Source organism: Oncorhynchus kisutch, linkage group LG17 (genome assembly GCF_002021735.2).
Source record: "Oncorhynchus kisutch isolate 150728-3 linkage group LG17, Okis_V2, whole genome shotgun sequence".
Classification (NCBI taxonomy): domain Eukaryota; kingdom Metazoa; phylum Chordata; class Actinopteri; order Salmoniformes; family Salmonidae; genus Oncorhynchus; species Oncorhynchus kisutch.
The window spans coordinates 62146810-62159583 of NC_034190.2; the positions used below are offsets into that span (position 1 = coordinate 62146810).

At 40.3% G+C, this 12774-nt stretch overlaps 1 protein-coding gene across 2 annotated transcripts in view; it reads left to right on the top strand.

Moving 5' to 3' along the window:
* LOC109908064 (zinc finger and BTB domain-containing protein 17) overlaps positions 1-12774 on the top strand; it is an 18981-nt gene continuing 6207 nt past the window's right edge. The window contains exons 1-10 of one of the 2 annotated variants that reach the window (XM_020506492.2): positions 1-176; positions 1307-1512; positions 8148-8327; positions 8534-8863; positions 8949-9038; positions 9222-9466; positions 10460-10602; positions 10889-11189; positions 11983-12070; positions 12356-12472. In XM_020506492.2, the coding sequence (XP_020362081.1) occupies positions 1308-1512; positions 8148-8327; positions 8534-8863; positions 8949-9038; positions 9222-9466; positions 10460-10602; positions 10889-11189; positions 11983-12070; positions 12356-12472 (1699 nt within the window). In that variant the 5' untranslated portion in view covers positions 1-176; position 1307. Of the gene's footprint in view, positions 188-1306; positions 1513-8147; positions 8328-8533; positions 8864-8948; positions 9039-9221; positions 9467-10459; positions 10603-10888; positions 11190-11982; positions 12071-12355; positions 12473-12774 lie in introns of both variants that reach the window. The other variant, XM_031794325.1, reaches the window with a different exon arrangement.

Sequence of the window (12774 nt, forward strand, 5' to 3'; positions counted from 1 at the left end):
ATCCACCCGGCCACTATCAATCGATCAGAGAGTGGAAGATGGGGGTAAATCGAGTCTGTGGGGCTAGATCGATCACCGAAAAACTCGATTGAAGGAATTCAACGGATTGTGTTAAAATAGTACAAAACAACACCATAACAAGCGTTTGGAGCGGGGAATTCAGCGATCATCAAGAGGTATTTTGAATGTACGTCTTTTGAAAGATGGTGCATGCTTAAAGCACACAAAGAGGCTCTAAGGACGTGCAGAACGAAAGGCCCCAAAACATGTATGTCTAGGCAGGCTAAATTAATCCCGGATAGCGAATGTAGAAGGATATAGTATTCGTAATCAATCCGCTGCATCGTCAACCCAACAAAAATGCACGATGTTCCTTGAAAACGAACAACATTATGTCTCGTCGATTATTAAACTAGGACTCTGATATTAATAATCGGGAGGCCATATAGGTGGTATAGGCCAACTCTTTTGATAAATTGAATTTTGCATTGCTATAAATTGAATATTTTAACATCTTTATCTATAAAACAACCCCATATTTTGTGAGCACCGATGATTTGGTTGTCAGGCTATGTCAAATTATTAAATTGCATGTCATAAATCACCCAGGAATACAACTAGCTGTAGGTGATTATACTGTGTCATCATATTAGTCACATTTGAAGCGAGAATCTCCTGCAGTCATGGCTTTTTACATTTCCAAACATTTTGCTAAATTTGACAGTGGTAATGTGTTACCTCATCTGATTGACTAAATCCAACACAACCCATATTTACTCAGTGGTGTAAAGTACTTCAGTAAAAATATTTGAAGATACTACTTAAGTCGCTTTTTGGGGTGTCTGTACTTTACTATTCATATTTTTGACAACTTTTACTTCAATACATTCCCAAACAAAAATATGTACTTTTTACCGCATACATTTTCTCTGACAGCCAAAAGTACTTGTTACTTTTTGAATGCTTAGCATCCGTGGTCATCCTTACTGCCTCTGATCTTGTGGACTCACTAAACACATGCTTTGTTTGTTAATGATGTCTGAGGGTTGGAGCATGCCCCTGTCTATCCGTATATGCAAAAAAAGCAAGAAAATGATGCTGTCTGGTTTGCTTTATATAAGAAATGTGACATTATTAACTTCTGACACTATATTTGATAGTATATTTTAAACCAAATACTTTTACTCAAGTAGTATTTTACTGGGTGACTTTCACTTTTACTTGAGTTATTTTCGATTAAATCATCTATACTTTTACTCAAGTATGACAATTGGGTACTTTTTCCACCACTGCCCACTCTCACCAGGATGGACTTTCCATGGCACAGTGGCAAGGTTTTGGAACAGCTCAACCACCAGCGCCAGCTGGGACTGCTGTGTGACTGTACCTTCGTGGTGGACGGGGTGGACTTCAAGGCCCACAAGGCCGTGCTCGCTGCCTGCAGCGCCTACTTCCACACCCTCTTTCTGGACCAGAAGGATGTGGTGCACCTGGACATCAGCAATGCAGCAGGTACATCCGACTGGGTACAAACTGGTTGAATCAATGTTGTATCAATGTAAACATTTGAGAGTGAAATTTCAACCACCGGATTATGTCATCATGGTGACTTCATTTCAACACAGACAAATCTTGTTTCAAATTTTTTATTTGTACTTTTAAAACAATGTCATATTATCAACATTATATTTTTTTATTTAACTAGGCAAGTCAGGTAAGAACATATTCTTACTTACAGGACAGCCTGGGAACAGTGGGTTTACTGCCTTCTTCAGGGGCAGAATGACCTTGTCAGCTCAGGGATTCGATCTAGCAACCTTTCGGTTACTGGCCCAACGCTCTAACCACTAGGCTACCTGCCACCCCAATATAAGAAAAAAATACAATAGGCTGGTCAGCACCTCCTACTGGAGAATAGATCTATCTACAGCTATCCTTTGGTCTCCCATCCGATGTTTTAACCAAGCCCAGTTTAGCTATATTAATTATTTGTCAATGACTATTACCAATGTGCTGTCGTGAGAATGATTTTTGAGAGATCTCCACTTAAAAACGACACTGATTCGCTTTTGCTATTGAAGTCATTCCAAAGGGTAGATTTAACAGAGCAAATTAAATGTGATCATACATTATCAGTCATCAATGATGCTATTTATCCCTACAGTATATAACATTTGCTAAGTCATTAACAGCAATTGAACCCAGAATTCAGCTAAAAATAGACAATAAAATAGGACTGGTTGATTTCAAATGTAATGATATTTAGTGATATTGAATTGTGTTTGGTTGTGAACGCAACCAAATATCAACATTTGAAGGAGATAATTTGAAGGAGACAGTTTAATCTGTGCCACTGACTTTAGTCTTGCATATCCATTACATATGTTAAAAAGAAAAATGCTATTGCAACCACTTTGCAATATGGAATTGAGACCAAAAGCTTAAGAGGAGTTTCAAGTGTTTAATACCATGGATACAGTCAGCTGAGTGTGTACATTTAGAAAACTCACAACCCATGTTATACTCTTCCCTTGTAGGTGTCACATGTCACCTCCCCAGCTATACATTTTATGACCCCAATGAGTTTCCCTCTGGTTCCCTTGTGGAATGTCCATGGTTCTCTCTTTGTTTAGCCAGATGTCAGAATCACACCCTGTCCATCATCTGTTCTGGGCCTGACCCTGCTCTCTGATCCTAGGAAGTTTCCTCTTATCTGATTAGGTCAACATTTCTAAATTAGCATTTACACAGTTTCATGGCCTAAACTCCATTAATACTCACAGTAATCATTCACTAAACAGGATACAAACAAACTACAGTTTCATTTGAAACATGTTACATTTTAATAGACTCCATCACATATAAGGGATTACAAAAAAAACGGTAACTGGAATCCGTTACCAGCTAAAATATTGTAATCCGATTACTGATACGTTTGAAAAACTAGATTACTTTGAGGATTACTTTTAAATGCAGAAAGTATGTTTGTGGAAAAATGTATCTTTGTCACTTCTGTTTTTCAATGACGTTTAAATCAGCATAGAAAAGAGGCGCAAATGTAAGTTAGTTACACCTGAGCGAGTCTGACCACAAGTCAGAGAACACTATAATGACACACCAAATGGGTTTGATGGATCGCGGGAAAAGAGCAGGAATAGGCTTTTGTAGGCTACAGTCCAAGCAATGTCTTCCAATGTTGCGGCTGCTGTCTGCATCCAAAGATTATCCAACGTGAATAAACGCTTGGAGGTAAGGATGACAGCAGTGTAGTCTATGGCGATACAGATATCACTTATTATTGATATCTACATAAGGCATTGATGTGAATCACACTGCTGCTCTCTCATTTAGCTATTTGCGCCTTACGGATTGTGGTTGCTGTGTGGATGGCTGTTCACAAATCTAAATGTGTATTTAAAGTAGGGTTGCACATTTTGGGGAATATTCAGAGGTGGAAACTTTCCATGGGAATATATGGGAATTAACAGAAATATATTGAAATTAATATTAATTTAAATGTCAATGTTTTTTACATTGGATATATTTACCATATCATATGGGGACAGAAACATAAACATTTGATCTTATCATAAGTAGACATAATTGCAAATGATTAAATCCTTCCAATAGAAAAATAAATAAATAATTAGTTACGAATTTAATTACATTTGTTGACTCTTCACATGGGATGATTTCACTGAACAACAAAAGAAAGGGAATATTGAATGATCCCCAATGATCCATCGCATCTCCCAAAAACGTTTTCAACATACATCTGTAAAATGATAGTCTAAAAACTAAAGCTTTGGTTGTCTTCCTCTCAGGCTTTCACGTCTTCTCCCTGGACCTGCTCAATGTCCACCTCTTGAACATCAGACTCTGAGGCCTCATCTTCACTGTCACTTTCCAATCCTGTTGAGGATAGCTCGTTGTCAGGCTCAAAAAGCCTCAAATTTGCCCAGATGGCCACCAATTTTTCAGCCCTTCTATTGGTCAGCCTGTTGCGTGCTTCGGTGTATGTGTTCCCAAACAAGGACCAGTTGCGCCCTGAGGCGGCTGATGTTGGTGGGATTTGGAGGATGATGGAGGTAAACAGGGGAAAGAGCCTAAGATCCACAAGTTCCCTTCCACCAGGTGGCTGATGAGATATGTTGGCACGACTGCCATAATTGCATCTCCATCCCAAAGCACTTGCTTGGAAGTGTACTTCGCAAGACTGCCAAGAACCTTGCCCTTATCCAGGCCAAGGTGGCGAGACACGGTAGTGATGATACCATAGGCCTTGTTGATCTCTGCACCATACAGGATGCTCTTGCCAGCATACTTGGGGTCCAACATGTACGCTGCAGCGTGTATGGGCTTCAGGCAGAAGTCTTCACACTTTTTGATGTATTTCAGAACTGCAGTTTTCTCAGTGAAATGGGCAGGGCAGTACGGATTTCTTCTCTTATATCTGCAAGCAGAGTCTGAACATTAGACAGGATGGCATTGTCACTCTCAAGCCGTGCAATGGCTACTGCTATAGGTTTCAGGAGTTTCAGGCTGCTTACCACTCTCTCCCAAAATACATCATCCAGGAGGATCCTCTTGGTGGGGCTGTCCATATCGGCAGACTGTGATATGGCCATTTCTTGGAGAGACTCCTTCCCCTCCAGGAGACTGTCAAATATGATGCCAACACCACCCCAACGGGTGTTTCTGGGCAGCTTCAATGTGGTGCTCTTATTCTTCTCTCTTTGCTTGGTGAGGTAGATTGCTGCTATAACTTGATGACCCTTCACATACCTAACCATTTCCTTGGCTCTCTTGTAGAGGGTATCCATTGTTTGCACTGCCATGATGTCCTTAAGGAGCAGATTTAATGCATGAGCAGCACAGCCAATGGGTGTGATGTGAGGGTAGGACTCCTCCACTTTAGACCAAGCAGCCTTCATGTTCGCAGCATTGTCTGTCACCAGTGCAAATACCTTCTGTGTTCCAAGGTCATTGATGACTGGCTTCAGCTCATCTGCAATGTAGAGGCCGGTGTGTCTGTTGTCCCCTGTGTCTGTGTTCTTGTAGAATACTGGGTGAGGGGTGGACATTATGTAGTTAATTATTCCTTGCCCACGAACATTCAACCACCCATCAGAGATGATTTCAATACAGTCTGCTTTCTCTATGATTTGCTTGACTTTCACTTGAACTCTGTTGAACTCTGCATCCAGCAAATGAGTAGATAAAGCATGTCTGGTTGGAGGGGTGTATGCTGGGCAAAGAACATTCATAAATCCTTTCCAACACACATTGCCTGTGAGCATCAGAGGTGAACCAGTTGCATACACGGCTCAGGCAAGACATTCATCAGCATTTCTCTGACAACGTTCTTCCATTTGGTCAAAAAAACTTCTGATTCCAGGAGGACCATGAGCTGTTGCTATCGATAAGGTGTCTGATTCATCATTTTCACCTTGAATAGAAGTAGAGGGACTTTTGTCAGAGGTTGCTTATTGTGAGCGCTAAGGGAACTTTATGCACTTGGCTGATTCTGAAACTTTGTTGCATTCTTCACATATGATTTGGCACAGTATTTGCAAATGTACACAGCTTTTCTTTCTACATTATCTGCAGTGAAATGTATCCACACATCAGATAGTGCCAGCTGTAAAGATTATTAAAATAAGTTGTTTAAAAAAAAAACATACAATTCCATGTACAGATAGATAGTTAAGCAGTTAGATTAAACACCTCATTTGTAGGATAAATGTTTTCAAATGAAACATGTATGGAAACAGGTGAATTAACACTCCTCAGTTAGCAGACTCAAGCAAGCTAAAACTCACATGGTAGCAAAAACTAACTTGCAGAAATTGTTAATAAGTTAGAAATGATTTAAACACACTTTGCTGTAGGCTACTATTTACTAGTTAACAAAAAATAATGTATGTCATATATTCACCCCACCCAGTATTGTAATCAAAACTTTCCAGAATGCATGTAGTCTTTGGCTCAGACAGTGTAGTAGTGTGGGCTCAATAGCATCTCATTAGTGTGCAAGATCTTGAGAATCAGCTGTACATGTGATGGAAGAGTGCACTGCACATGTGATGAAGAATGCACTGTGTATGCAATTCCATTGAATTGGGGATAGTTTATCCAAAATATGCCACAAGACCTACAATTGCCTTATGTGTATCCCACAAAAACGGTTCACTGTTATAAGCTTTTCATCAAACTTTTTTTGATGAATTTAGGCAAAATTCCCCAAATTTCCATGCTTAACTTCCCATGGAAAATTTCCAGAAATTTTCTGGAAAGTTGTTCGACTCTTTGCAACCCTAATTTCAACTCAATAATGGTTGAATTCAAGATGTTTAAGCTGCCTATAAATCATTGTTTTTGAAACCAGTGGGACAGACAGTGAATAATGTGCTCTTGCAACAGCTGCACAGTGCGTATCCCAGCCTATGGAATAAAAGTGGGGCTTTTATTGCTCAATCTAATTCATGCTGATTAAAACATTTTAATCCATTTACCTAATGGACACATGTTCAAACTCGCACACTTTTTATAGATTAAAGGGGCAATCTGTAGTTGATACATATATTTTTGGACTTAGAAATTATACAACAATTAGTTACAACAATCATTTTGATATCATGGATGGTCAGTCCTTGCATCCATAGCACTGCCTATTAATCTGAGAGGGCCCATCCCTCAGCTTTTTACCAAAACAGAGATGGGGCAACCGTTTTATTATTGTTTCATCTATGGATTTGCCCTTTAAACAGCTGCATATTATCAAGATATCAAAGTGTCACCAACTAAAAGGTAAACAATAGGCCTATAGCAAATGCAGCATATGGCATTCATTTTTCACATGTAAACAGCACTTTTCGGTAGTGCTCAAAGCATGCCATTCCATGAGCGCCGCATTTATTTTTGAATGTGAATCAATGAGCCCAATCAGTCCTCCATGACAACAAAATCATAAACAACAGAGTTGGGCTCGATAATAAATCTTTAGTTTTGGGATTATGCTCAGGTGAAACAATATGGCTAATTTAGACTTCCATATTTCCACGTCCTATTCTTGAAGATCAAAGGGTATAATATTTATTGGAATGACTGGAATTCTGATAGACTTTGGTTTTTAATGTAAAGATATAATTTAATGGAATTATTATATGTAGTAGAAAGCGTTGGTTTAGAAGAATTCTACATAACCAACCCATAAAGTAAAAATGTACATCCATATATGGCCAGCTATGTGAACTTTAACATTGATTTATCCTGCAATAGATGTCGTTCAATTGGTAACATTAATTTTTGTCTTCTTCTAATGCCACTTAAGGGGTAAGTAATCTAAAAGTAACTGAATGTAATCAGATTACATTGCAGAGGTTGGGTAATCCAAAAGTTACATTACTGATTACAGTTTTGGACAGGTAACTAGTAACTGTAACGGATTACATTTAGAAAGTAACCTACCCAACCCTGGTCTTGTTTAGTTCCAGTTTATCTACAAAATAATAATTGATATGTTTGATATCATGTCTCCATCTCAAACAAAAATCGAAGTAAAAAAATAGGGCTAAATTAAATCAAACTTGATTTAAAATGCATTTAGTTTGATTTGATTTATAGTGTTCAAGATAGCATGCATAAGACATCGCAGATCTGTGGAGATCTTCACAATTGCTGTTATAATCTGTGCAGGATCTTAAACTGCATTGATAATTTGCACCATGTACTTTTAATGTAACCTAACTGCAATCCAGGTCATTTGGTTCTGCTATAAAATGAAGCAAAGTGATATCAAATTCATCTGAACTCTATTTGCTTTACCTTAATATCCAAGACCATGTTGAACATCATGCTTGAGCTCCCAAGTGGCACAGCGGTCTAAGGCACTGGATCTCATCTCAGCTTGAGGCATCACTACAGACACCCTGGTTCGAATCCAGGCTGTATCACAACCGGCTGTGACTGGGAGTCCCATAGGGCGGCGCACAACTGGCCCAGCATCGTCCGGGTTTGGCCGGTGTAGGTCATCATTGTAAATAAGAATTTGTTCTTAACTGACTTGCCTAGTTAAATAAATAAAATAAAATCTGTCTCACAGTCACAGCCGGGCTCATGGATCCATTCCTGTGTGTATTCTGCAGGTCTGGGCCAAGTCCTTGAGTTCATGTACACGGCCAAGCTGAGTCTGAGTTCTCAGAATTTAGAAGATGTGGTGGCAGTGGCCACGTTCCTTCAGATGCAGGAGATAGTCAATGCCTGCTCTGCTTACCAGTCGCTGGCTGTCTCCACAACATCCCAGTCAATACAAGACTTAAATGACAGTGAGTACAGTACAGATCAGTACACAAACATTGGTTATTAGTACACAGAAATATCCATCAATAATTAGTATGATTTCTTTAACAAGCCCACTAATGTTATCCGTCATAGCTTTGCACAGCTGAAGCAAGCACACTGATTTTCTTCAGGAAATTTACATTTTGTGGTTTATATTGCTCTCTCCCATAATCTCTTCCAAACCATAAAGACAAGATTGAGGAAGGAGAGCAGAACATAGAGAAGGAGCCATCAGAGACATGGTCACATGACGAGGAGATGCTAAAAACAGCAGATGACGGAGGGTCAAAGGGCGTTCAGGAGGACCCGAACGAGACCACCCCAGACGATGGACAGATCAACAGTAAGACCCCCGACAAACCCAACCCACAGACCCCGGGGAGAGGAAGACCCTCCAAAACCTCCAACTACGCCGCACCAAGAAAAGCCACAGCAGAGAGAGAGGAGATGGAGGTGGAGAGCCCTACTAAAGATGTGCCTGAGTGTCAAGATGACCACTCGGATGCGGACTACACTCCCAGTCAGTGAATTAGTTTTCATACTTTTCATTGGTGATCTGTATGTTTAATATTGCTGTGCGGATAAAGATGTATTTTGTTCTTAAGAGTTTCCATTCAAGTCTGAAGCCGGTATATCTAACATGAGTACCAGGAGAAGAAGGACAAGGAGAGCTCCTCATCGCAACCACTCTCAGGGTAAACAAACAGCTTGACTGACCTTCCTACCTAGGAGCAATCACTAATCTGCCATGCTTTCTCCTACCCAATCATGTTAGATCAGTGACTACTTCGAGGAAGGAAAGATGGACCGCTACATTTTCAAAATATTTGACTGCAGTGGGCCACAGTGTCTGATGGTTATACAATTCCTCTTCATAGATAATGACTCCGATGAGGGGAACAGCACATCAAAGACGGTAAATGAAGAAAAAGAGGTTGAAGAGGGTGAGATGGAGGAGGATGAAGAAGAGGGAGGTGGTGAGGAGGATGAAGAAGAGGAGGAGGATGAGGGAGAAGATGGCCAGGGGACGGAGAGTGGAGAGGAGAGGAAGCAGCTAGAGTTGGGTGCCGTCACTGACCGCACCGAGTCACGGTCCTACGGCTCTGTGACGCACAAGTGTGAGGTGAGGACCGTGTGTGTTTGCATGTGCTAGTTTGAGTATGTGGTTACTATGCACACTGCGATTAGAAATGTAAAGGATTGAATGTTTTTGGATGACCCATTCCCTATTAGAGGAGGACTTATTGTTTTGAACTGTGTATGTATATTTTCCTTTCAAATGAACCATCATATAGACAAAATTGTCTTCAAAAAGAAAGGAGGACCAAGGCACTCTTCATATAATTAATTAAAATACATTTTGGAATGGAACCAAGATTTATTTTTAACTAACTTGTTTCGGTTGCATGGCCTTTGTCAGGGGGTACGATGATACAAAATAATTTTGAACCAAGCATTTTACAAACAACCCTAATTAGAGGGAATAGTCAGTCATTGGAAAACACCTAGTAAAAAATTATATACACTGAACAAAAATATAAACGCAACATGAAAGTGTTGGTCCCATGTTTCATGTGCAGAAATAAAAGATCCCAGACATTTTCCATAAGCACAAAATCTTTATTTCTCTCAAATTCTGTGCTCAAATTTGTTTACATCCCTGTTAGTGAGCATTTCTCCTTTGCCAAGATAATCCATCCACTTGAAAGGTGTGGCATATCAAGAAGCTGATTAAACAGCATGATCATTACACAAGTGCACCTTGTGCTCTGGACAATAAACAGCCACACAACACAATGCCACAAATGTCTCAAGTTTTGAGGGAACATGGAATTGGCATATTGACTGCAGGAATGTCCACCAGAGCTGTTACCAGAAAATGGAATGTTAATTTCTCTAACATAAGCATAGTTTTGGGCTTAATTAATGTATTTCAATTGACATATTTCCTTATATGAACTGACTGTAACTCAGTAAAATCTTTGAAATTGTTGCATGTTGCATTTATATTTTTGTTCAGTATACATTCAAAATGGTCTACTAGAGAATATTGCATTCACATTCATGTAATTCGGGATTGAGCATATCTAACTCTAAATTGCCATGTATTTTCTAGGACTGTGGAAAGAAGTTCACCCACACGGGTAACTTCAAAAGACACATCCGCATTCACACAGGAGAGAAACCATTCAGCTGCCGTGACTGCCACAAGGCCTTCTCAGATCCGGCTGCCTGCAAGGCTCACGAGAGAACACACAGGTTAGTATCAACCTTATCACTCATCTCTTTGGCCCAATGCCAAACAAATCCCTTAGTGTTCAATAACAACCCTTTGTATGACAGAGACGATACGCATTTGTGCAACACGTCCTCTTGTAAAATAGTTATTCATTGATAATAACAATGATCAAATTGATAGTGAATTAAAAATCAAGACAGGCATAGTAATCAGTTTCATAGCATCAACATCCCCTCGAACCTCAGCACCAAAGTAAGTAGCTATATCTTACTTAAATATCTTATGTTTCTCTCTCTCTCTGTGTAGCCCCCTGAAACCCTACTGCTGCTCCTCGTGTGGGAAGAGCTACCGGCAGATCAGCCTGCTCAACCTGCACCGGAAAAGGCACACAGGCAAGGCCCGATACAGCTGCAAGGACTGTGGCAAGCTCTTCACCACGTCTGGCAACCTGAAGCGCCACATTCTGGTGCACAGCGGCGAGAAGCCGTATCACTGCAACTACTGCGACCGGGCCTTCTCCGACCCCACCGCTAAGATGCGCCACCTGGAGACCCACGACGCAGACAAGGGCCACAGCTGTCCACACTGCGATAAGCGGTTCAACCAGGTTAGGACCACTTCTTGACCACTACATTGACCAGTATTGGGGATAGTAGGGAGAATTTGACCTGCATGTAAATAGTAGGGAGATAGTGTGGCAATGTGTTTGAGCAGTGGTGGAAAAAGTACTCAATTGTCATACTTGAGTAAAAATAGATACCTGAAAAGAAAATGACTCAAGTAAAAGTGAAAGTCACCCAGTAAAATACTCTTGAGTCATTATTTATTTTTTAAGTCAAAGTATCCAGTTTTAAATGTACTTAAGTACAGTGGTGGGAAAAGTACTCAATTGACATACTTGAGTAAAATTAAATGCTCTACATTAAATTCCTTATATTAAGCAAACTCGACAGCGAAAATGTTATTACATTTTTTATTTACAGGCATGGGTACACTCAGACATCATTTACAAACGTGGAATTTGTGTTTAGTGAGTCCACCAGATCAGAGGCAGTAGGGATGACATTGCGTTATATTGATAGGTGCTTGAATTGGACAATATTGCTGTCAAAATGTAACAAGTACTTTTGGGTGTCAGGGAAAATGCATATGGAAGTAAAAAATGCATATTGTCTTTAGGAATGTTGTGGAGTAAAAGTCAACATTTTCAAAAATATAAATAACCCCAAAAAGTACATACTCAAAAAGTAAATACTCTAAAGTATTTAAACTTAGTTACTTTACACCGCTGTGTTTGATTTAAGTAGCCCTATTTTGTACAATCATGTATATAGTCACTCTCTATCCTTGCATTGAAATGTTGAACTGTATCTAACCTGGCTATTCCTCTGTCTGGACAGACTGGGAATCTAAAGGCTCACCTGAAGATCCACATCACAGACGGCCCTCTGAAGTGCAAAGAGTGTGGCAAACAGTTCACCACTTCCGGTAAAACCAGACCAGACATGGACTTCCGAACCTGTATTCATAAAGCATCTCAGAGAGTAGGGGTGCTGATCTAGGATCAGGTACTCACTGTCCATGTAATCTTATTCATTATGATCTAAAAGGCAACACTGGTCCTAATAAGATTACATGGACAGGGAGGGGACCTGAACCTAGATCAGTACTCTTACATGCTTTATGAACACAGGCCCTGGTCTCTCGATGTGTTGATATATAACTAGTCTCTGGTCTTCGCATTGATATATAACTGTAGTCTTTGTTTCCCAGGGAACCTGAAGAGACACCTGCGTGTGCACAGTGGGGAGAAGCCCTATATCTGTATGCACTGCCAGAGAGCTTTCGCTGACCCAGGGGCACTGCAGAGACACGAGCGCATACACACAGGTAACAGTCCTGGATTTAAAGGAATATGTTCACATTGACCTCTTTCTTTGTATTTTTTATTTATCCTTTATTTAACTAGGCAAGTCAGTTAAAAACAAATTCTTATTTACAATGATGGCCAACCCCTAATCCGGACAACGCTGGGCCAATTGTGCGGCGCTCTATGGGACTCCCAATCACGGCCGGCTGTGATACAGCCTGGAATCAAACCAGGGTCTGTAGTGACGCTTCTAGCACTGAGATGCAGTGCCTTATTCCACTGCGCCACTCGGGAGCCCAAACATGTGTAGCCAAACATGTGT